This window comes from Toxotes jaculatrix, chromosome 21 (assembly GCF_017976425.1).
Source record: "Toxotes jaculatrix isolate fToxJac2 chromosome 21, fToxJac2.pri, whole genome shotgun sequence".
Taxonomy (NCBI): domain Eukaryota; kingdom Metazoa; phylum Chordata; class Actinopteri; family Toxotidae; genus Toxotes; species Toxotes jaculatrix.
In genome coordinates, this window is record NC_054414.1 from 8,202,911 (window position 1) to 8,227,958 (window position 25,048).

Below are 25,048 nucleotides of genomic sequence, written 5' to 3' on the forward strand. Positions count from 1 at the left end.
TTGCTTTTCCGTGATTGGCTAGCTGTCAACTCGAGCCCCGCCTTCCCCTTGTGCCCCTAGGAGGAAGATGAGTAACCCGCAGCCAGGACTGCTAAATCATGGCAACATTCATGGAACGATTAGCTTTTCTTCAGAAAGTGAGTGCTGTTTACGGTCAGTGCTATTTAGGAGGACTATTAACAGCTGAACGCAGTGTGTCGAGTACCACCTAGCGTTAACGTGTGTGTTTGAATCTGATAAGTTGTGCCATCTTTAGCTTGCTGTTAGCCTGCTAGCGAACAACATGAAGAAACAAATTTGGCAATAGCTTGCTGTGTTTCACTGGACATGCCAGGACGTTTCGTTAAAGTTTCAAATATTTTTCAAGCTTTGGCGAAAACTAAACTGGTAACGAGACCCTGCTGTTATGTCGAGGTGGTTTCCATGTTAGAATCTGTTTCACCGTTAAGCAAACAAACTGACAGGTGATTTGTGAGCTATGGGATTGTTATGGGAAGCAAAATGTGGCACTAGGCTTTGAGTTTGTGTGATCTGGACTTTTGCTCGTCATTTGTTCATCATCTCTTCCTCCACTTTTTAAGGTGCCCACTCTGATGAAAGCTACAGCAGATGATGAAACGCCCTGTCCTGGCTACCTTTTCCAAGAGATTGGGAGTATCCTTTGGCAGGTTTGTGGTTCAGCCAGCAGCCCTGTCCCTGCTGACCTGTGTAACCTCTGAAGGTGGTATAAATATGTGGCTCACATGACACATGCAGAAACATCCCCCTTTTTCCTGTAAAAGATTGTAGAGTATTGACCAGATCAGACATACTGACTACACCATGGTAATATCCTTAACCATCACACTAGAAATCTCCCATGAGTCTTCAGGTTGCGGTCAGTGTTTGTTGGAGTACCTTTTGGAGAGGTTGCAAGTTGAGTCCTGTCACGTCAAACTCAAGGTAAAACTAGTGTATTGTTAAGTTTCTTCACTACAACACTTCAAAATAAAGCCACCACCATTATCTGCGAACCTGCATTAATTTCTAAATGTTTTTCCTGGTTCTGGCCTTTCAGGTGCTAAAGATCTTTGTCCATCTCTGCGGCCATGGTTCGAACCATTTCCTCACAGAACTTAGAAGGAACTCCACCTTCATTCAGCAGGCATCAGGTGAGATATTGGTGCTTTTAGCTCCATATAACTCTCAGCACTCTGTGGCTGTTCTGCTACCTGTATATTCACTGTGTTTGCTGCTGGGTATTTTTACTCTCCAAGTTTACAGTGGCCCACCTGATCCCATTCATGGTACAGCATTGTATCAGAAAGTGAGGAACACAGCACAGGTGAGACACAGGTTACATTTCATCATTATCATGTTAATAATATATATAAAAAGGCACTGCAGGATCCTTTATAAAGTATTCACCCCCTTGGATGTTTTCCCCTTTAATTCCTTTTAGTAATGGAATCATGATCAATATAATTTGGCATTTTTGACAAGAATTTACAAAAAAAAAAACTCTTTAATGTCAAAGTGAAAACAGATTTTTACAAAGTAATGTCAGTTAATTAAAAATGTATCATGTAAAATAAGTGACTGGATGAACATTAACCCACTTCAAATCAAATTCAGCAGAGGTCCAGCCAACTGGTGCTAGTAGTCTCACAATTAGTGAAATGGAGATCACCTGGGTGCAGTGAACGGGGGTCAAGTGATTGTAGTATAAAGACACCTGTGTCTGGAAGTCACACTGGCTACTTAGTATTCCTGGCTACAATTACACCATGAAGAAAAAAAGGACACTCCAAGCAACTCTGAGAAAAGTATAAGTTAAGGGATGGATAGAAAAAAAAATCCAAGTCACTGAACATCCCCTGGGGTTCAGTTAGGAAAATGGCACATGTGTAAATCTGCCTAGAGCCAGCTGTCCTCACAAACCGAGTGACTGTGAAAGGAGGAGACTCATGAGGGAGGCCACCAAGACATCTAGGACTACTCTGAAGGAGTTAAAAGCTTGAAGCCTGATTGAGATATGAGACCTATCCACACAGACTCAGAGCTGTGACTGCAGCCAAAGGTGCATCTGCTAAATATTGGCACCAAACAGGGTGAATATTTATGCTAGCATGTGTTTTACATTAAATGTTTTTAATTATTTGACAGAATGTTGTAGAAATCTGTTTTCACTTTGACATTAAAGAGTTATTTTTGTGTAAATTCTTGAAAAAAAAAAAAAAAAAGCCAAATTGTATTGACCATGATTCCACTTTTAAAAGCAACACTCTGTTTGACTTTCTCTGCTTGCAGGAAGTGGCCAGGTTGCTTTTCACAGACACAATTACCACCAAAAGCGGCATCTCTCCGCTCAACCTAACCCCCCCAACAATGGGTAAGCAATAAAAATGATAGCTTATTGATAAAGACCCTATGCAGCACTCATCGTTATTTGCACCTCTTACAGGCACAAGAAGTGAGAACACCTGTGCAGGTGTACCAGGGAATGTAATATTTAAGAGACTGTAGATGTAATGATGAGTTTTTTTGTTTGTTTTTAAACCCACTCCTGTTGTGATATGTAATATTATAAATCATCTGGCCACTAACAGATGGGGCCTCAGTTACCATGTAATGGACGAATATAAGAAGTACATGAGTGCTTATATATGATTGTTAGAACCATCTTTAATCAGTTACATAAATTATTCAGTTTTTGTATTTTGTGAGCTGTGGTATTGTGGTAAAATAGGTGTTTTGTGTCTTTCTGTTCAGGTATGGGCTCAGCAACTTCCCACAGGTCAGGAATGCAGGGCTTTGGATACAGTCCAGGGAAGCAGGGGACAGGTGAGCGATGCACCTACCATAAACACACACACTCACACACACTTCAAACAAATCAAATCAAGCTTATGTACCTGTACCTGTGCCTCCTAGCAGGGAGTGACTCACTATTGGATAAGATCCAGAAAGCTGCAGAGGTAGTAGCCAGTGCTGTCCTTCCACCAACTGAACACCAGGGCATCCGTCTCCATGACAACCACTACAGGGCCGTAGTGGCACCGTCTGCACCCATAGAGGTGGCCGTGCCAGCGTGTGCCTATAACCTGCCTGCTCAGAGACCAAAAGGTCAGACATTGTTGGTGTGATTGAAACATGATAAATATAAGACTTCATTCTTAAATATTTACCATATGTCTCTGTCTAGCTCCCATTGCAGCATCGAGACTTCATGGTTAAATCCATATGTATTCACCATGACATCCCAGCCTATCATGTGTTTTCACCTCAGCAGTGACCCAGTGGTGCCGGGGGCAGGTAGGAGGCGGCTGGGAAGAGACAGACAGCGGGAACAGCTCCTCCCACAACTCTTCTCAGGACATCGCAGCCAGCAGCAGAGTCTCTGCAGGCAGCAAGTCTGCTGGGACCGGAAGCCAGTCAGGGGCCAGTAGAGAGAGCAGTGGGGACCTATCAGAACGGTTAGTGGCCAAGTCAGGCTGTTGAGGCTGAGAATTTAAAAAAAATTTTTTTTTTAAATTAACATCCATTTCACAGCTAAATCATAGTGTAGTGATAGGACGTAGATTTAGTTTTGGGCACCCAAACAGTTTTCATATGTCAGACTCCAATAGCTTTTTCCTTTTTATTACCACTATTATCTTGAACAACTAATATAGTATTTTTTTTTCTGTACACAAATATTCTCAAATTTTCCACATTTGTTATTGTCATTTCTCTGTCATACACTGTCTGATCTCCAGGGTTGAAGCTTTGCAGTTGGGCGACTGTGGCCAGGAGATGGCGCTCATCAGCAGGCTGATTGAAGGCTCCAGAGTTTTCCTGTCCAGAGAGGAGAGCCAGCACTTCATCAAAGAGTCAGTGCATCTAAAATCAGACAGATTCTAGGATTTTTCCATTTATGTACTGTAGTATTTGTCTCATGTCTTTTTAAATTAGTGACATGTCTTTTTTTTCCCCCCAAATGTCAGGTGCTCCACTCTTAACTGTGAGGTTGTGATGGAGTTGCTCTCAAGCAAGCTTCAAGATCCCTCAAACACTGTTAAGATGGTAACATTAAATAGGCTTCTCTCATAACCCAGGTTTTACTCGTAATATTGTGCAGTGCTAATGTACATATCTTATTTTCCTCCAATCCTGCAGCGAGCGCTGTGTGCTGTCGCATGCCTCATGACCTCTGACCTCCTCTCTCTGGAACAAATGTTTGGAGCTACACAAAGAAGGCTTCACCAGCTGAGTGAGGGCCCCCCAGGACCTGTGGCCAACAAAGCCACCAAGGTAAGAGAAACAGAAAACACATGGTGAAGACTGATAGGACACAACTAGGTAATACTAATTTGTTTTTTTTTTTCTTCTTTTCTCCTCCGGACAGATCTTGCGACAGTTTGAGGCTCTGATGGGTGGACCTTTGAACTTTCTCAGGCAGGATACAGCGAACAGTAGCCACCAGGCAACAATGACTCAGCCTCCTTCATCTACATACTCAGACCCTTTACAACCAAGCCACCCTGCTGACAACAAAAACCTCAACCATAATCAGCCTGACAGCTCGCCCATAGGTGTAATCCACCTGCCAGATCACCCACCTTCCCCTTCGAGTACGGCCTTGGCCCAGAAGGACTCTTCAGGTGAGCCTATGAATGATGGCGATGAGGTGAAACTTTCTCCCGTTCAGCCAGAGCCAGTCAGGACTGCTGAGGCTACACTGGCTGTTGAAGACCCAGAGCTTATCAGGAGCAGAAGTTCCCCTCCACCCTCAGAGCCCCAGAGTGAGCTGCCCTGTCTGAGCAGACTGTCTCTGTTCAGTGGGATGGAGCTGGTGATCAAGGGGAGTTCGTTGTGTGAAACATCCCAGTCAAAGACAGACTCGATGGACAATGGCTCAAAGGAGAATGCGGCTGTGCAGAACTCTGACAATCCAGTGCATTTGTCGACTCCCCCCGGCACCAGTAAAACCAGTGAGAACGCTCCTTCAGTTTGCAATTCAGTTGCGTCCGACAGCAGCCAACCAGTATCGGCCTTCTCGTTTCTCAAATTTTGACCAACTTCTTACAGCTGGAACTGTTCCACTTAAACCAATGATGTCATCATATAGGTCCTTTTAGAAAGTATATTTACTTTTATAAACAAAGATCAGACCTGTAAGGTTATATTGTACAGATGGCAGATTCACATTACATTTGGGTTGTCAGTTCGTATCTGTGTGGTGCCTCAGAGGAAGCTGTCTCTTGGGTCAAGAGTCCTAGAGGCTGAGGTTGAATTTCTCAAAAGTATTTCTCAAGCATTGTGGTGTCTTGAATTACAGGTTATAACTGATGGTTGTTTTATCTCAGGATTTCCTTTAGGTAACAACTCTTATGCCTCTGCAGCACGCCCTGAACCTCTGAGGGAGAATCCCTTGATTTGTAATTTGCACTACAGTTGCTTTTCTTATGAACTCATAAAACTACAAAGAAGAGTCGTCTTCCATATTTTTTGGTACTAAGCTATAATGTCAATGTACATGTTATGAGTGTTAGTTTACAAATTATTTATTCTGTCTAGCCTGTATTGAAACAAACATACCCATGAGAATGGTTGTAGAATGCATGTCTATGAGTAAAAGAACTAATGTGGGGAATTAATTACTGAGATAGTCTGTGTCTTTAACCTGTGTGATGAAACATCTACAATCAGCATAAAGCAAAATATCTGCAACTTCATGAACACCAAATAAAAAGCAGACTACCTTCACTATCTCACCTTTGTTATTTCAGTTACATCCTGTACTGTAGTGTTGACTTACAGTGGAATGTTGTATAAACTACATGCCCAGATGGTAATCCAACCTACTGGCACATACAATAGATGCTTCAGTGTTTCGTTTCAGTGATTGCAAGCCACGTTGTTTCACATGCTGAAGAATAAAACATGCTGTATTTTTGTTACAGTGCTAACAATGCCATAAATGAGTCATTATGCTGAATCGAACAGATCCCTATGTGGTCTCAGTGACATGTTTCAGACATCACTTTCAGTAACACTTTATTTCAATGTCAAATGATTTGGAACATTACATAAAATATGAATCACTATCACACCTCATCATTATTACTATTTTGCAACACAGTGTACTGGTCATAATAAACCTTCCATAAATAAGTATGGCCGACAGGCTTATGACACACTCATACACGTCATGTGTTACATATTAAAGAAGTAAACACCTGGTTCTAAATTATTTCACAGCCTTTTCTTGAGGGCTTGTTTTTGTTAGAAGCACTGTGCTGAGCATACCGCTGCCAGAGCCACAAACTCCAATGCCTGCTCTCAGCTCTATAATTAGCCAGGGTCTAATCTGAGGTTGGATTTTGGTGGTGAGGCTCACGAAGAAGCTCTGTTCCACTTCCTTGAACCTACTGACCTGCCACACTTAAATGCTCCAGAGACATTCTGATAGTGAAAGTAACTCCAAAATACTTTTAAATTATTACTTTGGTTAGAAGAAACAGATAATGCTTAAAATAATTTTAACTGGATTGCTTCAATAATTTTCCTTGGGCGTGAGTCTGTTAGCCTCCATTAACCTACTATGTGAATGGGATCACAACAAGTCCCACTTCACAGACACAAAAGTGCGACTGACTTCCCCTGTCAAGAGTAAACAGAATGAGGAGTTATTGAGTAAAGTGCTTAGCTTTATTTAGTCTTGCAAGCACTTTGGATCATCATCACACTTTTCTTGTGATTAGCACCAATGAAAATGTCCACACATCAACGCACGCATGTAAAGAGAACGATACCTCTTTATAAAGTGCACAGGGTGCGTGCACACACACACAAACACACATACACATCAATACTGCACAGAAAACCACAGTGGCTGGGCCATGGAAAGGCGGATGTGCTTATGGTCTTGACAAATGGTACATGGCGAGGTGGGGATGAGCCTCTGTGCCCAAAATCTGTAAACCTCCCCACACATCATCCCCCTTCCCCCTGACCCGAGTGTGCCGCTTGAGGCTTTCAAGGAGGTGCCACCGTGCCAGTACTGTCTGCTCTGATGGGACAGGGACAAAAGGTCAGGAGAGGGATCAGAGGTCACAGTCATGTTGAGCCTGGGCGCCCTCTGGTCTGCAGACTGCTGAAGTGCGCCTCCCTCAGGACTCTGTTGATGTAGTCGTACGAGACACTGCTGCCGTTGCCATGGAAACCATGCTGCAAGGAGCTGGCAGAGTCTTCAGGCTTTGGGCTGAGGGAGTACTGGGTGATGCGGTTGTTCTGGCTGTGTATGCATGGCCTGGTAGTGACCACTATTGCTCTCTCTGGACTACTGATCCCATTACTGCTGTCGCTGCTGGAAGACTGCAAACACAGAACAGAGATGGGTTCTGAACGGGGAGCTTCATGGATGGGTGCAGAAGCTTTAAATAAAACATTCAGAGCTCTTCCTGACAGTGGCGCATTGCATATGGATTGCAGAGACAAGTATTCATATGCATGATGGCAGGTTGTTTGCTTTATCTACAAATGTCAATAGACTCTTTATTATAAGCTTGAAGAAAGATAATACATAACCTTAACACAAAGATTTATCCTCTCCCAGAAGATGGCTTTGATCGCACAGTCAGATGAAATCTGGGTAAATCTACATCCGTGTGATAGTCTAAAGATGAACGACAAGATGAATTCAGTCTCACCTCTGAATCCAAATCTGACACAAGCAGGCTGGGACCCCCTCCTGACCTCTTGGCCTGTGGACTCAGCTGTTGGTCTTCCTCACTGTCACAGCTACGATGTCGCTTCCTGTGCAAAAGAAAAATGGGGGTTTAGTTAAGCACAGAGGATGGTAGAACATAAAAGTGAAAGCGACGGTGTGACAGAAACGATGCAAGGAGGGGGAGAGAGACTAGGCGGAGAGAGAGGCAGACTATCAAAAAGAGAAAACATGAAGAGGAACCAAAAATAGCAGCACACACTCAGGCAGTTACATGATCAGACATGTGGCACTGCAATTATGAGAACAAACTGATTAACATAACTTCATCAGAGTCTATGTGGAGATTCAACGTACAGGATATGAATATATTGATATTGCATTGTTAGACTGGACTGTTTAGGATATTGTTTTATAGTAATATACAATCTGCCTTTCAATGTTGCATTACAATTAAGTGATACACTGATTAAATGTAATTTTGTGTGGAATGATGGACCTATACAAGTAAGCATGTGTGAAAATGATTATTCCCCTTACCTGTTGTCCGTCAGCATTTCTGCAGCCTTGACGGGGGGGTTTCTTTTTTTTTGGCAAAGAGAAAGGTTGACACTCCTTATGGGCCGGGGTCGAGACGCCTTATTTTAAAGCTTTGGCTGTGTTACAGCTCCACGAACATTTCGCAGAAACTCAGTATGGCAAGCTCCCTTTCATCTCATCAGGAAGTCCAGGACGTGAATGTGTGTGTGTGAACTACCTACAGCTTGCTAAAGCACAAACCTCAGATGTGGGTTAGCTCAGCCCTGTCAACTGTTCCGAGTCCAGCCCGCCCTGACTACGCTTCGGCGGTAGTAAAAACTGCTTCTGGACGTCTGAGAGCTAACCAGCTAACTGCTAGGTATTCTCGTTTACGCAGTGAAATCTCGAGGAACTCCAGGCATGACAGCAAAGCAAGCAGGCTAGCCTGCTAGCTGCTACCGTGCGACGTTATATCAGCGACTTGTCAAGCTAACTACTTTAGCTAACTACAAATGAACTACGCTAACCTAAAGTTCTTCCGCTTTCGTATTCCGTCAGCTCTCCCTGAATTGTGGTTAACTGTTGCCTGTGCTTGACAGCTGAAAGAGGCAAGGCACTGAATAATAAAAAAGTTAAGAGTACGTCAAATTTTTAAAGTCGTCCGAAGTAAGTTTACTGGTGCCCCGGAGTCGTTAGGTGTGTCATGGCAGGGAGCTTGTATTTGCTGGTCCTCAGTGATGCCTGAAGTGAAGAGCTCCACCCATCTGTTTACATTCAAACCGGAAGCGGTTTCCGTTGTCACACAACACGGTGACTATGATACTGTCTTATTTTTTATCCTTTCTCCCACATCTCTTTTACGACAAATTTATTTAAAGAGATATTTTGATAGAGCGTCGAGGACAGTCTTTTCCACTGACGAACGGAAGTACAACGTGTCGTACGCTGACTACATGTCAGAACTTTCATAAGTAATTTCATGTAGCTTTAAGCTAAATGTCAAATGCATGTCCAGTGTCTGTCCAGGTAGATTTTTACCATTCATATCTAAAAAACACACTCTCTGTACACGTGTATGATCCTCTGGGTTCATATCTGTATTAATATTTCAGAAGTTATTTTCTAATGCTTTATGTATCAGTTGTAAGTCATTAATTAGACCTACGTTTGGGTAAAATTTCACTTTTTCTTTATAATTTATTGACATTTATAATTGCAGACTTTTGCAGCATTTTCTAGAAGGTAGGTGGTCCAAGGAACAAAAGATAGCAAAGCCATGTTGTAAATTTCACCTTGACTTCTTCTGTGTTAATGAGGTATATCTCCACTGCAGATGAAGGTGATCCAGCACTCTGCAGAGACACTGCAAGCAGCTTTGGTCTCTAATCAGAAAGACTTGGCTAAACTTTACAGTAAGTACACAAAAGAAGAAAGGTGTCTTCTGGAGGAAGGATTCCACCCAGGGCAGCTGGGTTCCCTTTTCCAACCCATCACAGTGCACTCTGACTCGGACTGGATCCCTGCTCACCCTGAGGAGCCTCAAGACTTTAAGAGCTTCTACAGAGACCCTTACAGGAAGACCCCCAATGCTGGCCACAGCACTATTTATATTCAAACCATAGGTGAGTATGTTTGTGTCTAATACAGCTAGCGCCTAGGGTTTTCACATTATTGGCCTCAATAAATGGCCATTAGCACTGAAGATAGAAAAAGGCATGTAAGCAAGAGTATATTTACTGTTTCTCAGTGCCAGTTTTGATATTGTGAGTGATATTGTGAGTTACACAGATGGATGAGGCATGTACAGTATGTTATACAGCAGGGGTGTCCAAACTGTTCCACAAAGGGCCAGTGTGGCTGCAGGTTTTTGTTCCAACCAAGCAGCAGCACACCAGACTTGACTCTTTTAATCAACTGATCTCAGTCTTCAGACAGTTGATTGGTCACACTGTGTGCTCTTCATTGGTTGGAACAAAAACCTGCAGCCACACCGGCCCTTTGTGGAACAGTTTGGACACCCCTGTTATACAGGGTTTTTGTTTGGACTCTATGTGCAGCCGTCACATGGCGGCTTGGTCTTAATTCTATCCTGTGTTGTAGGTTCCTTTGGGGAGGCAGGGGTCCAGACAGACCAGTATGTGGAGTGGCTCAGACAGTACTGCCAGGCCTTCTTCCATGGGCTTTCTGTCAAGCTGCTGCCGGCAGTTAGTGTGGATGAAACAAGGTGCTCTTTCCGAGTTAACAGTAACTCACACAATCTTCAGATCCACACTGGTAAATCAGACAATTTGTTACCTCTTTCTTTTGGGGAATTTCATCCATGTTTCATGTAGAAATGTGAGAGTGTTGAGGGTAAAAATACAGTAAAGCCAAACTGGACTGTCCATGATATTTGTCTTTATGGTTTTCTCTTGAAATTTAGGCAGCCTGCTACAATTTCTGGCCAACAGGAAACCAAAAGATGCTTTTTGTATTGTTGGAATCACAATGATTGACTTGTACCCCAAAGACTCCTGGAACTTCGTCTTTGGACAGGCTTCTCTCAGTATGGGTGAGATTTTACCACAAAACCTCAACAAATGTAACTTTCTCTGTGATTATTAATGATGGTAGAAGCTGCTACACAACATTTAAAGATAATCCGCCACTGCATCTCAGCATAGTGCGAATCTGCCATTTATAAAAACTGATATGAACAGGACAGACACAGAGGGAAGAGAGAATAAGTAAACATGGCTTGATAGTTGAGGGATATTTTGAAGGTGAGTAACACAAACAGTACATTCATGATCATCAGTATGGTCTCAAATAATGTAATGTGGCTGTTCTACCACTAGATGGTGCTAAAGCAAAATACATACAGTCCAGGAGAGATTTTTGGAGCCTGTATCCTCATTATGGTTTCTTTACTATGCATAGGAATGGGTGTTTTCAGCTTTGCCAGGTATGATGACAACTTCTACAGCAGGAATTATGCAGGGAGGCTGAAGAAACGTCTTCAGCTAAAGCAGGGGGACTACTCTGTGTTTGACGGATATTACACTCCCCCCATCTGCAGTACTCTGCTGCTTCGATCCTGCAAGGTCTTCACCAAACATTTGGTATCATGAACCTTTGAGTGATCTTGCTAAAGGTCATCAGACCTTCTACTTTTACCAGTACTGCTGATTAAAACACTTCACTTCTGTGCTTGTTTATTTCTTTCCAGACAATGACACATGAGATTGGCCATATGTTTGGAATAAGACATTGCCAGTGGTTGAACTGTGTCATGCAGGGCTCCAACCATCTAGAGGAGTCTGATCGAAGGCCTCTGGATTTCTGTCCCATCTGCCTGCGGAAGCTACAGGTGTCAGTCAGCTTTAAAATAGCTGAAAGATACAAGGTAAAAAAAAAATAATAATAATAATGAAAACAATGTGATATAATAAAGCCATTATGATTATACCTTATTCTGTAGCTTCTATTTATGTCTTTTATACTGTGCATTTTAACTTACGATTCAGTTTTGCTCAGGTCTCATAATGAAAACAAGCCTTTAAGAATTTGAACAAGTTAAAGAAATTTCTCCGCCCCTTCATTTTGATCCGGGTTTACCAGTTTTACAGATTCTTGTGAATGAAAGTTTATCTGTGTTTATTAGGCCTTACTGCACTGGATGGAGGATGATCAGAGACCAGAGGATGCCTCTGCCTGTCAGTCTGCACTCTGCTTTCCCAAACCCACTGAAGCCTTTCATGCATCCAAACTGTGGCTCCGCAGGTGCCTGGATATACTGGAAAAAAATGACCTATAGCATTTTCCTGTGGATCTGGAGAGAAGAACGGGACGTCAAAATGCACGTAGGTCTAAATGCTTCGTGTAGAACCATACAACATTTTTTTTCTGCTTATGTTGGATACAAAACAGAATCTTGATGTTGTTTTTGACTGTTACGCTCAATTTCAGAACAACCACAGAGCTCACTCCTTATATTTTGGCTGACATTTACTGGCTACCCATAGTAATATACAGTTTGTTAAAAAAAAGTTATGTGATCAGTTTGGACGCACAATTTGGACACGTGCTTCCTGACCAAATAAAAAAATGGGTTCAGTTTAATAGGTTTTCAAAAGGTAAATTAAGGATTAAGGTAAAAGTTTACAAAAAGAAACCATTATGCATAATTTCAAGGTTCTAATCACTCTGCTTCTTTATTGTGATTGAACACATTTTCATTACAAAAATAACTTGAGTCTGACATCTCATGTCTCATAACAGTGCATCATCAGCTTGGTAACACAGTTTGATTAAAAATAAAACTTTTAATCACTTACTCCTGAGCTTTGTACGTTTTCTATAACAGGTGTTACAGAATCTGTGCAATGTATAGTTCTTGCAGCTACATTTGCTTCACAGTTTTTCTGGCTATCGTTATGGTGTTGATCACCAGCAGGTAATTAGTTTATCAGTGTTAAATTGGTGCATCCTCTTTCTGGAATATCTAAGACTAAGGCACCTCTATTAACACACTGCATCACTCCTGGTCCATTCTGAACAGGTCCAAACGCTTACTGACTTAAAGCTAATTTAATAGTCCTTCACTTTCATTTTAACTGTGTTGTTAAAATTAAGTAAAAACACTATTTGGTACATTAGGTGTATAAGGCATGATTGCTACATACACATTATGATCTAAAAGTTCTCAAGATTGTTCTCAGAACCCAGATCTACAGAGGCATATGTTAAACACTTAATATTGGTCTTCATTGTATTTGTGTCCCTTCAGCTCTCTGGCAGCGCTTGTATTTAGATAGCCTTTGACCCCTGTATGGCTTGACCGTTTTATTACCCTTTAGCTTATGTTATCAGCTCAAGCAAATCGTATAACCCCCTGGACATCTTTAGTGCCCTCCCCCTGGTTGTTGTCCAAGCTGATGCCTGCTTCAGAGCATTCGTGAGGACTGTCAGTTTTGTCCAGCTTTTGCTCTCCACTCTGTCCCTCGGAGTCTCCTGTTTTCTCATATATGCTTTCAGGGTGTTCTGAGTTCCTCTTCTTACAGAGTAATCCCTTCTTAGCAGGTTTCACCAAACCAAGGAACACACCACTCAGCCCCATGCCGACTGCACAAGAGTAGAAGGCTGCTCCATAGTTCTGAGTCACATCCACCAGCACACCTGTGGATAGATGAGAAAAAAAAACAATAAAGGGGAATTCCCACAATTTTACAAATCAAGTTCAGTTTACAAGTCATGAAGGATAATACGTAAGAATGGGAAAATAATCCTAACAATGATGTAGTGATATTTGATTTTTTTCACATAAAGCCTGAATGACAAACTCAGGGTTCAGAGTTTGAAACCAAGACAAGAAGTTGCATTATTATTACAACCACAGTATTTCTGGGAAACCTGTAATTAAAAAAAAGAATCTTACCTCCAAGTGGGGGTCCAGCCAGCCCAGCAAAGCTATGTATGAACACGTAGACACCAGCAGCCGAGGACATCCTATCAATGCCCACCACATCATCCTCAGCCAGTAAGGGGATGTGGGTGCATGCCACCGTCCCCAGAAAGAAGCCATACAAAGTGCAGCACACAGCCAGGCCATAAAACTCAGTAACCAGAGTAAATCCCACCAGATCCAAAGTCATTGTAACTACACATGCCAGAAGAACAAGCAGCTTTTTCTTCCTGAACGGCTTACGCGTCAAGATCCACCCGATGGAGAGTCGGCCTAAGATTTCCGCCACAGCCATGGTGGAAAGCATGTAAGTGGCGTGGTCCCGCTCCACGCCTCGACTCACACTCAGCTCAATGATGTAGAGTTGAGGCGCGAAGAAGCCGAGTGTGGCAAACAGCCCAAACAGAGAATAGAATATGAAGCTGTGCTCTCTGAGGATGGAGAAATCTAGCAATTTTGTACTCTTTGCAGGTAGCTTGTCATCACCTGATTTAGTTGCCTCATCCTTCATTCCTTCTTTGTCTGTGTCCTTGTCCTTTTTCTCCTCCTCAGTTTCAAATTTCCGTTCTGACTCTGGCCTTTCTTCTTTGCACATTAAAGACTTCTCCTCCGGGCTGCTGTTATCTGTATCCTTTAAAGACTGGACACCGGAGTCTCCAGTGCTCACAGAGCCTCTGGTTAGCTCATTGTCCAGGCTGTATGAAGTATTTGGTGAATGTGAGATCTTGTTTGTCATAGAGTCTTCTGAGTTTGTGCACTCTGCATTCTGCTGTGCGCTGGGGACCTCCAGTTCCTTTGAGGACAATCTGTCAGTCTCTGCTTTGTGGGACGCTCTGGGTTTGATAACGACAGGCCGAAGCAGAGCACCACAGATGATGATGGTGCCTTGCAAAGCTCCTATCACTGCCATGGTATGTCGCCAGCCAATCTGGAGCCTCAGTGCATAAAAGGCTAAGAGTCAAGAGGAGGTGTTGAGTGAGTGTTCATCAGTAAAACTGCACATAGGGTATTCAGTAAGAAATGTTTGAGAGCTGACTTTTATATAGGCTACTATGGAAATGGGCGTGAAAGGAAACAATGGACATGACCTTTGTGCATAAAGCTAGCATTGTTCTATATTCTGTTTTAGTCTTTTATAGGTAATTGTTAACAAGAGGAAAAATATAGAATATTACCAGTTTTATCCTTTAAGATAGTCTGTACCCTACTCCTCATCCTCCACCTCAAGAATGCACATCAAAGTGCACAGTTAGCCCCTGCACTCACCTCGAGCCAGGGCAAATATGGACAGGGACTCTCCCGTGGAAGCCAAGGCTGTGACCAGAGAGCGTCGACGAGTGAAGTACTGGGAAAGGATGGTCACAGTGGGCAGGAAGGCAAGACAGTAGCCCATACCTGCACAGTGGAAAAGATGCAAGTTTTTAAACTCTAATTCGGCTAAACAAGCTGTAAAAGAAAGAACAATTTAAAAAAATAATAGCATTATGTGATGTTCAAAGAGGGAGACAAAAGAGCAAGAAAGCAATTCAATACCTCCAATTAATCCATAGGTGATGTACATTTGATTGATGGAGCTGGTAAAGCTGGTGGAAATGGTACCCACAGAAATCAGCAATCCTCCAGTCATGACGACAAGTTGGAACCCAAAGCGGTTAGTCATCACAGAAGAGAAAGGAGCTGAGGACAGATGATGAACAAACTGCTGCTTATTGTAGACAATGCTAAAGTAATTCTCACAGATTCACTGTCATTTCATTCTTCAGTCTCTACTTTGTTTTTGTTTTTTTTTTGCAGGGTTGTATCCATTTATCAGTTGTACTCACCATTGAAGGTCATGACAAACACGCAGATGGAGACGATCCAGGAGACTCGACTGTTGGTCTCTCCAAACTCCTCCATCAGATCTTGGAGGAAGATGCCAAAGCTCTTGATGGTGCCATAAGTGAAAACCTCCACCAAGAAGAAGGCCACAGCCACCACCCATCCCCAGCCTCCATCAGGGGCCTCCGAGTACACATTGGGTCCCAAGAAAGGCAGTCCTTTGGCTCCACACAGTGCCATGACTGTAAATGTCAAACTGTAGTGGTCAGCAATTCAAAAAATAATTAAATGTGCATACTTAGACTAGTTGACTAACTAAACTAAAAAAGTCCTGACTCGCTCTTCTCCACTTAAATCCTGGTGCAGATAAAGGTACCTTTAACACCATGAAGCCAGGTGACTTAAAATTGCATTGTCCATGGACCTATTTTGGACTCTTTCCCATGTGCAACAGTGTTTTGGATCAGTTAACTATTATTTCTAAACCTGAATGCACGATCAATTCTGTGGAGAGTTTCCCAGGTGGTTCGATCTACCTAGGTTTGGTCTCATTATCTGCACTGTATTTTGTTTCACCCTATAATTCTCCAGACTTAGAAACTTGTATTATCCGCCCCTCTGGCTTTTGTCAAGTTTTTAACCTTACAAGAATTATGACTAGATTACAAAACATCAAAGCACCTTAATGGGTCACTTGGTACATACAGGATTACAGGATCAAGAAGTTCATAATAGAACTAAAAGCTGCACCAACACAAAGGATTAAGATTCCATATTTTCCATATAACTACAGGAAAAGTCATTTTCTTTGAGGTGATTCTGTTTCTTTTCCCCTTTTTTTCTATTTTCGTGTATCCAGAAATAAAGAAATAATATAACAATAATTTAAAAAAAAAAAAAAAACGTTTAAAAGTAGTTCCCTTTTATCCACGTATTATCAAAGTATTGTTAAATTCCATCATAAGACTTCCTTTGTGAAATGGGAAAACGCAATTAGAAAGCCCTGGTTTGTAGTGTAAGCAGCTGTTGTTAGTTGTAAATCACAGACTGCTCCGTGCTCCCTTCACTGGATGTTTAATTTATACTGGATGTTTATTTTTCAAATACTTAATTGGTTTCAAACTGGATAATCTGAAGTCTTTTTCTTTTTTTTTTTTTTTTATTAAGATGGGTGGGTGGTGGGGAGGGGGTAAAATTGACTCGTAGAGCGTGGTACGTCCTCACGTGGCTGACGCAATGCCCGGGGTCCGACGGAGGCTCATGTGGTCGGCGTACAATGTGACTTTAATAACTGCTCACAAACACCTCGTAAGTACTTTGTGTCGCCTGTTTTAACCATGTATTTAATTCCAAATGTGTTGAATATATATGAACATATTTGAATATATGTTTCTCTAAAACCGTAGTTCAACGCAAGCAAAGATACTCGTTTTATAATGAAATGATTGGTATTTCAGTAGTGTCTCACCTGTGTGTAGCTAGTTTCAGATGGGAATCGTCCTTTCTTCTTATCGCTCGTGTAATCCAGTGAGTGTCGCGCGCTGCGTGAGTGAACGACGAAACTTTACGTACACATACTTCTCACGTGCACATGTCCACAAACATACGTGCACATGCAAGCACACGTTCAGACGTACTCTGTCTGACACAGTCTGGCATTCATGCATACGCCCCTCCTCAACAAGGGGGGGAAGAAGGGTTCAAGAGATCTGGTTACAGCCAGTTCTTTGCCCCCGTCCGCCGCCTGCAGATTCCCCACAACCCCCCTTAACTGTGGGGGTTGTGTGTGGGGGCTCACACAGGCTGGAGTGGATGTGTGTGTGTGTGTGCGTGTGTTGATCTCTTCCTTCAGTAGATTATATTTTAAATGCCTTTAAATTCTGTAAATTGGCTGAGAAGTCACACTGACATGTGTCTCAGATGTCAGTCTGTATTACAAATCAACCAGGTGTCCCTTACTCGTGGTCAAACCTACATTTCTCAGGTTTATATATCTTTTTGTAATTGCTGACTTTTGCATTGTATCCTGTATGCATGGCACAGTGTGCACTCACATTCACAGCAGGTTTGTATGCTGTATTCTAACTATGTTTACCAGGTTTTGACCCAAAATGCCAGAGGCTTTCGCCCAGTTTCTTCTGACTGGGATGCTGCTGTATGGGCTGCTGCTCCACGCAGTGTCCCAACATGGAGCCAGCGTTGATAATTCCAGCCAGAGGCCCAATTTCATCATCATACTGGCAGATGATATAGGCTGGGGTGACTTGGATGTCAACCGGCCTGAAGAGAAGGCAAACAACACACCTTACCTCAACCTGATGGCCGAGCAAGGAATAAAGTAGAGAATTTATTCATTTATCAATCAATCAAAAGAATCATTCAAGGGCCAGATCATGACAGAATGAGTTTGAAAAACAGGACATTTTACATGTGATACCCTCATGTCAACAAGGTCGAGTGTCATTTCTCTGTAAAAATATTGTTTTTTTTTTACAGATTAACAGACTTCCATTCCCCAGCCTCAACCTGCTCCCCATCCCGTGCTGCCATCCTGACAGGACGCTATGGCCTCAGAAATGGGGTTACTCATAACTTTGCAGTGGGCTCTGTGGCAGGACTGCCTGCCTCTGAAGTTACATTGCCCCAGCTACTACAGAAGGCGGGGTATTACACGGCCATGATTGGGAAATGGCACCTGGGCCACAACGGACCATATCAGCCAACTAACAGAGGTAAGTGGGAGCTTGACATTTACTCGTCAAATCTGTCAGGCCCCACCTGAACATTACAGCCTCAGCTTAGGCAGGAATTTCTCAAAAAGGTTTGTGAATTTTGGGCCATCTTTGTTAAAACATTGCACATGGAAAGAAAAAAAAATTCATCTTTTCAAAAGAAAGCATAAAGTTAAAGATTGGTATGAACATTTCTTTTCCTGTGCAGGAATGGAAAAATATATTTTAAAAAAATCAATTCAATGCTGATCTGCTGGTTCTGTTGCCTCTTTGGTGTCCTTTGGTAAACCTACAGTACAAACAAACAACCTTTTGTAAGCATAAAGGTAAGATAAAGTTATCTGAAACCACAGTAAATCAGGCGAGGAACCTGGCCTCTGCAGTGGCAAGCTGAAACAAGATCATTCATAGAAAAATAAAGTGAAAAGAAGAATAGTGTGTGTATGGGTTATATCCACATAGACTACTGATAAAAACAAAAATCAGTACTAGAACAATTTCTGAGATACAAATACAGTGAAATGTACAAGCATTTAATTATCAGTTGAAGGGTTTTAAATATATAAATTTGTACATGGGAGCAAACAGACACATGTACACACTTAATTGCCTATTGCACGACATCTTTCCAGTTCTGGACTATGGCGTCGGTCAGTCTTTCCAGACTTTTCCAGGCGTATCGAGTGTGTGAGAGAGTCCATCGGCCTCACTGCAGGGAACAGACTAAACAGGGTCAACAATCAACTCCCTGCAGCTGTGTCTTGTGAGATGACACACTTGCACCTGACTCTTCACCTTCAGCTGACGTAACACCAACCCTCCCACCAGCACTTAATGGCATGGTCATCATAGCAGGGTCACTGAAGTAGTGACCTGAGTAGAGGCGCTTGTGCAAAGAATGCTGGGATCGTAGTGGGGTCGTTGCGTGTAGCTCATGACGTGCACGTTATGCCTTCTGAGTGAAATTCATTTTCTCAGATGCTGTTTTTTGTTAAAGGCACAGCTCCAGTGTATGATGTTGAGGTCGAGCTCTGTCCTTTCAAACTGAGCCTCAGCTGCACTTACAGAATGCCTGAATGGTTGACAAGCTAGCATTTGGCACATGCAACACACTACCATGGCATATCTACCTTATGACTGACCAGTTAGAGTGAGATATTGTTTTACTGTCACTGACTCCTGTCATTGTCTCCTGGGCAGGTTTTGATTACTACTTAGGTATTCCTTACAGTAATGACATGGGCTGTACCGACCAACCAGGATATAACCTGCCCCAGTGCCTCCCCTGTCACATATCTAGACCTCAAGTGTTCAGGTGTGGCTCTGTTCTCTACATAACACTCTCACACCATAATAGAATCTGTTCTGCTGGCAAATATTGTTCTGTCAGACATTTGAATGCACATTTGTTTCTATGTGTACAAGTTTATATAGCACTTTTCTAGTAATTTCAACCACTCAAAGCACTGATGGGTGCATCAGGGCAACATGGGGCTCATTATCTTGGCCAAGGAGGAGCTGAGGGTTGAACCACCAACCTTCTGATTAGCGGATAACCCACTGTACCTCATGACCCACAGCCACCCCACAAAGCACCACAGAAACTGTAGACATTTGGAAAGTTTGTGTATTTGTATGTATTTGCTAGAAATATAGGTAATGGTGCAAAATACTGTAAATGGATGCAGTTGAATGTAGTTTAGAATTTGACATTCAAATTCTCTAGTATGCCTCCTCCACTTACCTTTAACTGAAAGATATTTGTGTTGCAAATTGTTCCACTTAGGTTTTTTTCACGATAACCGGCTTTCATCTTACCAAACCTACCACCCAATATGTCAACTAAGCATCAACTGCGTACTTTAAATTTCTACATCTCCCTAAGTAATTTCAAACCTTTTAATCACTTGACAGTCTTAATTACACAAACACAAACACGTGCACACAAACACATACTACTTGCTGGGCTACAATGTTCTGTTGTTCTCATGTTCTAGGTTGAATAGGAGTGTACACGAAGGCTGTTATTCCAAAGTGGGCCTTCCTCTGATTGAAAACAGCAGTATTGTGGAGCAGCCGCTTGACCTGTGGACTCTAACAGAACAATACAAATCTACTGCAACCAGGATTATACACAATGCAAGGTACAATCCAGTTGCAAAGATACACAGAGTATAACAAGAAATTCACACTAGGCTGTTTTTCTGTTTTATGAACTTAGCTGTGCAGCATAAGTTACCATGGCAATGTAACCAAGTAAGAAGTGAAGCATCGTCGTATCCTATCTCAGTGTTAAACCTGAGGTTACCTCGCAAAAACTAAATCCTGATTCGTGGTACAGGCCTCTGATCGTGGCAGGAGCAAAACAATTTTATTTTTAATTTTATTCAAGGTCAATATCCCCCACACATGGCCATGTCTCACACTCCATTACCTTGTACACCATAATGATGAAGATATTCTGGTTTCTTACTGTTTCTATGCAGTAGCAGACCTATATTCTCAGTCAGATTACCCACAGTTTGACTGTATTTAGATTCTGCTAGTTTTTGCCAGTGTGCAGCTGTTCTGGGCAAAGTCTCATCATGTGAGAAGAATATTACCTGTGGACATACTCACACTGTGGTTCATTTAGGGGAACATATGGAGGTAAATCAGCAGCAGGTGCTAACATGTGTACCCAGCTGTAGTTGATTGCCTCTCAAATGCATTGGTTTGGGCACAGGCTGAGAAAGGATCAAGTCCAAGTCCCAATGATAACATTGCATGCCCACTAACATGTGTTTTTAATTGTGTTTAAGGTTTTTTGGAAACCTTTGAAGTGTTATGGCACATAGACATAAGCTACTGTATATCAGGCTTTGGCTACACAGGGTGGTGTCAGTCTTTTCATGGGATTTTCATACAAAAATGATAAGGTAATGTCAGCTGGATCCAATAAAGCATGAGAGCTGGGAAAAGGACCTATCTAACCTAACTCTAGATCAGCTTATCTGGATTCTGTGTTCCTGAGTGTGTATTAATAACAGGATAACCTGCCGACACAGTATAATGCAGTCCAGTACAATAGCCAGACAGAACATAGGAGCTTTTTAAATTTGATTGGTAGTAGTACAGTGCAGAAAGTGTGTGTGTGTGTGCGCGCGCGCGTGTGTTGGAGGGGCTAGAGGAGGGCAGCGAGGCCTGCTGTTTGCAGCTGTGTGTGAAAGGCAACACGCCTTCATGCTATAGCACGGGGTCATGTGAACCAGTGCAGCGGTTATTAGTCATGTGTGTGTGTCAAGACCCAACAGTATGCAGGCTTTAATCCAATGAAGTCCATATTCCTACAAAGAAAAATGAACATACACTTTAAAGAAGAGAATCTGCTCCAATGTGAACATTCATACCCTGTGATTTCCACATAGAATTGTTTCCAACACACTTACAAATCCATCCAAAAAATATTCTTGAGTATTTTTCTAAGCTTTACTGTGAGTGGACATGTGATAATCATGAGGTAGAAGCTGCGTTGTAAGACTGCCAGCTTTGAGTGAACTGCAGCTTCATCGGCCTTTGTCATGGCAGACGTGGGAATATGTCATGAAAACAGGGAAAGCACAGCAGTAATTAATAATACTGATACTGGCTGCTGCTTTCCATTAAGGTGTTTATCCCCAGGACAAATGTACAGGACTTTTATGATTAATGTTCTGCTTTATGTCGTTGTGACAAATCCAAATGTCTAAAAGAAAAATGCACTATGGAGATAATGGTGGGCGTATGTTTGGAAACCAGTGTGTGAGTGGGTACTTTCTGAATCAAGACCTTGTCCAGACCTGCTTGTGAGCAAATATTGATTCTAAGGAGCACTTGTCAGTATAAACTATCTGACATCGTGTCACTTTAATTTTAATTATCTTTTCAGGGAGCGAGGACAGCCCTATCTGCTCTACATAGCGTTGGCTCACATGCATGTTCCCCTGGCCCCTCCGCTCCCTGCAGATGCCTTTACCACCGCTCGTCACCATACCGACAGCACAGTGTATAGTGCCAGCCTGCGAGAGATGGACAGCCTGGTGGAGGCAGTCAAGAGGGCTTCTGATGACACAGACAAAAACAATACTCTCATCTGGTTCACCGGCGAGTCCACTGGACAAATGATGTCTTTTCTGTGGCACTACCAGTGTAATTGTTTTCCTAGAAAATCCTTAATCACAACAGTCTTACGTGTGTTCTTTGTGTTTAGGTGACAACGGTCCTTGGGAACAGAAGTGCCAGTATGCAGGCAGTGTAGGACCTTTCATGGGAAAGTGGCAGACCAGCAGAGGTAAAAAAAAAAAAATTGATTATGTATAAAAACTTCCATATATGCTGTGGTTTTTGTGGAGGTTTGTTAGGGTAGCATGGAGGAAGCAGCTTATTCCTGGGTCTTCGCAAAGGGCAAGAGGGATCTTTGTTCCACAGGAGAAAAGATTCTGTTGATGTAGGACGGTTTAGGCTTTTCTACCTTTTCATTATTGTGGCACAGATGTTGTCAAGTGACCTAGAAAGGAAAGTTCAATGCAGAAAGCTGGAATTACAGGTCTTTCTGGATGCTTGGAGCATACAGGCATGATCTGTCATGAGATTTGGTTCGCTAAGAGGTGAAGGAGACATGCATGTGGTATTCTTAGCATTAGAAGTGTTGGAAGCATTAGAGTATTTCAACCTACCAGACATAGTCAAAGGGCTAATGAGGGCATATTTTCAGAGCACCCAGATATGTTTCACTGTTGCTGAGTTTACTACAGTGTGTTAGCAGTTGAAGACATCATGGCAGGATGAACTCTGTCATTGTTAGTTTTTACAGTGACAATAGAGGTTATTATTATAGAGAGACCTTGGGGATGGCAGTGCTTGTTTATCTCCTATAAGACCGTACATAGATGGCATGACAAGCATCACTACCACAGCACCATGTGCCAAAAAGCTCAGAGGTGGTACACCTGGAGAATTACCAAGTGCTGAAGTGTCAAGCAGCAGCCATGGGAGTGAGCTCATGAGGGTGAACAAGTTAACGAGTCAGGCAGCAAGCAACTTTAGTAGTGGCTGGAGATACCGCACATCATGTTGCTGTGAATCCTCATATTCCTAAATTGACCTTTTACTTCTGTGTAAGGTGGAGGCTCAGCTAAGCGGACCACCTGGGAAGGAGGTCACAGGGTGCCAACAGTGGCCTATTGGCCTGGGAGGATCCCTGCAAACACCACCAACTCCGCCTTGCTCAGGTACTCCCATTGTACCAATATGCAGAGATTCAACTAACTACTAACTGGATGTTATGGGCCCACCTTACCTTGCTTACAGAGGCATGCTATTAGTTCATGAAGCAATGAAGATGCTTTTGGAGACAACAAAAAAAGTTTGTCCTAAATAGCAGTAACTTCACAGAGCAAAAACTGAAGAGTACCAAACCAAACCAAAGTAAAACTGAACACATTATGCAAAAGCCCTCTCTTCTCCTCTCCATGTCCTCTTTCAGTGGTATGGACATCTTCCCAACTCTTCTGTCTCTGGCAAGGGTAACACCACCCTCAGACCGACATTATGATGGCATTGATGCCACAAATGTCCTCCTGCATGGTGAACAGACTGGTCATGAGGTACTAACTACTTGTGGTTGTCCTTGTGTTGTCAGTGTGTGTGTGGGGGGGGGGTGGGGGTGCATTAGTGTTGTGTTGCAGACATTAGTTCTTCTCTTCTTTTTTTTCTAGTTTCTTTTCCACCCTAACAGTGGTGCTGCGGGGAAGTTTGGTGACTTGCAGACAGCTCGAACAGGGAAATACAAAGCGTTCTACATCACAGGTACTGGTCACATGCAGGTCATAGGTGTCCACGGTCCTAAGCCAGTCCCACTACATTACAGCCCGACATACAGCAGATGTAATGTTAGCACTGTAATTAGAAGAGACAAAACTAACAGTGATGACGTGTTTATTAACGGATGTGTGGCGCTGCTGGTTATGATGCCTTGCCAGCATGGTGGATGATATGCGGGGGACATTCTGTCAGCATGGTGGTACCAGTCTGCTAGCTTGTCTGTTTTTCTGTGCAGACATGTTCTTTAAGCATGGTTCTACAGGCTGGATGATAGCAGCTGCATTCTGATAGTGAAGCAAGAGTTCATATTACAGCTGATCCCAAAATGAAAGCTTTAAAATGTGAGAGGCTAAAAGGTAATGCACACACACATATCCCTGTTCCCTTGCAGGTGCAGCTGAGTCATGTGGGGGAGCAACAGGAAAGCAGCAGCTTCATGACATGCCATTGATATTTGACCTGGAGCGTGACATGGCTGAGGAAACACCCCTGCAGGTTGGGACACCTGAATACCAGGCGGTAGCAGAGAGGATCGCCCGCAGGAGGGAGGAGCTGTTATGGGACATTGCCACCGACAAGTCCGTGTCCACAGCAGACTACAGCACAGACGAATCGGCAGCGCCCTGCTGCAACCCGAGGCAGGCTGTTTGCCGCTGCCACCCGCTGGGCCGAGGATGGGAACTCGCAAACAGAAACGCTCACACTAAAGGGCAAAAGAGAAGCACGCTGATGTAAGCAAACACATGTGGAGACAAACATCTCCTTTGGATGTGCTCAGCTGTTTGTTTGTAGAATGTGTTTTTGGGAGGTTCAATGTCCAGATGCAGCAGGAGACGAGCAAATAAGCAGCGAGAGCAAAGAGAAGCAGGAGGCCGAACTTTGGCCAGACATTAGTCAAGTGGTAGAGAAGAGGTCAGGGAGAAGTAGTTTTCTATGACATCAATAATTTGAAGAAAATAAGATCTATCAAACCATGAGTGTCACGCTGTTTGTTGAACAAAT

At 42.8% G+C, this 25,048-nt stretch overlaps 5 protein-coding genes across 15 annotated transcripts; 3 read left to right on the forward strand and 2 right to left on the reverse strand.

Moving 5' to 3' along the window:
- The first annotated feature begins 35 nt into the window (after window positions 1-35).
- Window positions 36-5,932, forward strand: tepsin (TEPSIN adaptor related protein complex 4 accessory protein). 5 transcript variants are annotated; one of them, XM_041029593.1, is made up of 13 exons: window positions 36-137; window positions 582-654; window positions 851-942; window positions 1,058-1,151; window positions 1,257-1,324; window positions 2,290-2,371; window positions 2,752-2,823; window positions 2,914-3,105; window positions 3,269-3,455; window positions 3,738-3,851; window positions 3,966-4,044; window positions 4,138-4,272; window positions 4,367-5,932. In XM_041029593.1, exons 1-13 carry the CDS (start codon window positions 99-101, stop codon window positions 5,033-5,035), a joined length of 1,896 nt encoding a protein of 631 aa, XP_040885527.1. In that variant the 5' UTR covers window positions 36-98; the 3' UTR covers window positions 5,036-5,932. The 5 variants fall into 5 exon arrangements, with proteins under 5 accessions (XP_040885527.1, XP_040885529.1, XP_040885528.1 ...); XM_041029595.1 differs by having other exon boundaries at window positions 3,272-3,455; XM_041029594.1 differs by having other exon boundaries at window positions 2,917-3,105.
- Window positions 5,933-6,009: 77 nt separating this feature from the next.
- Window positions 6,010-8,954, reverse strand: si:dkey-21c1.1 (protein FAM104A-like). Its single transcript, XM_041029582.1, has 3 exons — window positions 8,231-8,954; window positions 7,674-7,779; window positions 6,010-7,338 (listed from the first exon to the last, which is right to left on the reverse strand). The coding sequence occupies exons 1-3, from the start codon at window positions 8,245-8,247 to the stop codon at window positions 7,081-7,083; spliced, it is 381 nt and encodes a 126-aa protein (XP_040885516.1). The 5' UTR covers window positions 8,248-8,954; the 3' UTR covers window positions 6,010-7,080.
- LOC121175750 (archaemetzincin-2) lies at window positions 8,867-12,524 on the forward strand. 6 transcript variants are annotated; one of them, XM_041029580.1, is made up of 8 exons: window positions 8,997-9,019; window positions 9,429-9,451; window positions 9,543-9,831; window positions 10,310-10,483; window positions 10,632-10,760; window positions 11,129-11,310; window positions 11,418-11,594; window positions 11,853-12,524. In XM_041029580.1, the coding sequence occupies exons 3-8, from the start codon at window positions 9,543-9,545 to the stop codon at window positions 12,003-12,005; spliced, it is 1,104 nt and encodes a 367-aa protein (XP_040885514.1). In that variant the 5' UTR covers window positions 8,997-9,019; window positions 9,429-9,451; the 3' UTR covers window positions 12,006-12,524. The 6 variants fall into 6 exon arrangements, with proteins under 6 accessions (XP_040885513.1, XP_040885514.1, XP_040885512.1 ...); XM_041029578.1 differs by lacking the exon at window positions 8,997-9,019 and adding an exon at window positions 9,030-9,235; XM_041029579.1 differs by lacking the exon at window positions 9,429-9,451 and having other exon boundaries at window positions 8,867-9,019.
- On the reverse strand, window positions 12,388-17,118 carry LOC121175746 (monocarboxylate transporter 7-like). 2 transcript variants are annotated; one of them, XM_041029572.1, is made up of 6 exons: window positions 16,942-17,118; window positions 15,476-15,715; window positions 15,186-15,329; window positions 14,919-15,047; window positions 13,626-14,603; window positions 12,388-13,366 (listed from the first exon to the last, which is right to left on the reverse strand). In XM_041029572.1, exons 2-6 carry the CDS (start codon window positions 15,711-15,713, stop codon window positions 13,062-13,064), a joined length of 1,794 nt encoding a protein of 597 aa, XP_040885506.1. In that variant the 5' UTR covers window positions 15,714-15,715; window positions 16,942-17,118; the 3' UTR covers window positions 12,388-13,061. The 2 variants fall into 2 exon arrangements, with proteins under 2 accessions (XP_040885506.1, XP_040885507.1); XM_041029573.1 differs by lacking the exon at window positions 16,942-17,118 and adding an exon at window positions 15,850-15,987.
- Window positions 15,596-24,979, forward strand: arsg (arylsulfatase G). The gene is made up of 12 exons (XM_041029574.1): window positions 15,596-15,723; window positions 15,840-15,845; window positions 17,572-17,811; window positions 17,970-18,205; window positions 19,406-19,520; window positions 20,203-20,349; window positions 22,113-22,327; window positions 22,434-22,514; window positions 23,346-23,454; window positions 23,709-23,829; window positions 23,941-24,031; window positions 24,438-24,979. Exons 3-12 carry the CDS (start codon window positions 17,585-17,587, stop codon window positions 24,779-24,781), a joined length of 1,686 nt encoding a protein of 561 aa, XP_040885508.1. The 5' UTR covers window positions 15,596-15,723; window positions 15,840-15,845; window positions 17,572-17,584; the 3' UTR covers window positions 24,782-24,979.
- Window positions 24,980-25,048: the final 69 nt, after the last annotated feature.

What these genes read in the sequence shown, in the direction of transcription:
- si:dkey-21c1.1 (XM_041029582.1), bottom strand. An exon ending in TGTCAGATTTGGATTCAGAG is followed by an intron (nt 7,339 to 7,673) that starts GTGAGACTGAAT and finishes CTGTGTTTGCAG; the next exon opens with TCTTCCAGCAGCGACAGCAG.
- tepsin (XM_041029593.1), top strand. Translation starts at nt 99, where the DNA reads ATGGCAACATTCATGGAACGATTAGCTTTTCTTCAGAAA. An exon ending in CCTAACCCCCCCAACAATGG is followed by an intron (nt 2,372 to 2,751) that starts GTAAGCAATAAA and finishes CTTTCTGTTCAG; the next exon opens with GTATGGGCTCAGCAACTTCC. An exon ending in AGCCAGCACTTCATCAAAGA is followed by an intron (nt 3,852 to 3,965) that starts GTCAGTGCATCT and finishes CCCAAATGTCAG; the next exon opens with GTGCTCCACTCTTAACTGTG.
- LOC121175746 (XM_041029572.1), bottom strand. Translation starts at nt 15,713, where the DNA reads ATGGCACTGTGTGGAGCCAAAGGACTGCCTTTCTTGGGACCCAATGTG. An exon ending in GTTTGTCATGACCTTCAATG is followed by an intron (nt 15,330 to 15,475) that starts GTGAGTACAACT and finishes ATCTGTCCTCAG; the next exon opens with CTCCTTTCTCTTCTGTGATG. An exon ending in GGCTGGACCCCCACTTGGAG is followed by an intron (nt 13,367 to 13,625) that starts GTAAGATTCTTT and finishes ATCTATCCACAG; the next exon opens with GTGTGCTGGTGGATGTGACT.
- LOC121175750 (XM_041029576.1), top strand. Translation starts at nt 9,206, where the DNA reads ATGTCAAATGCATGTCCAGTGTCTGTCCAG. An exon ending in TATTTATATTCAAACCATAG is followed by an intron (nt 9,832 to 10,309) that starts GTGAGTATGTTT and finishes CCTGTGTTGTAG; the next exon opens with GTTCCTTTGGGGAGGCAGGG. An exon ending in AGGTCTTCACCAAACATTTG is followed by an intron (nt 11,311 to 11,417) that starts GTATCATGAACC and finishes ATTTCTTTCCAG; the next exon opens with ACAATGACACATGAGATTGG.
- arsg (XM_041029574.1), top strand. Translation starts at nt 17,585, where the DNA reads ATGCCAGAGGCTTTCGCCCAGTTTCTTCTGACTGGGATGCTGCTGTAT. An exon ending in AGGATTATACACAATGCAAG is followed by an intron (nt 20,350 to 22,112) that starts GTACAATCCAGT and finishes TTATCTTTTCAG; the next exon opens with GGAGCGAGGACAGCCCTATC. An exon ending in AAAGTGGCAGACCAGCAGAG is followed by an intron (nt 22,515 to 23,345) that starts GTAAAAAAAAAA and finishes CTTCTGTGTAAG; the next exon opens with GTGGAGGCTCAGCTAAGCGG.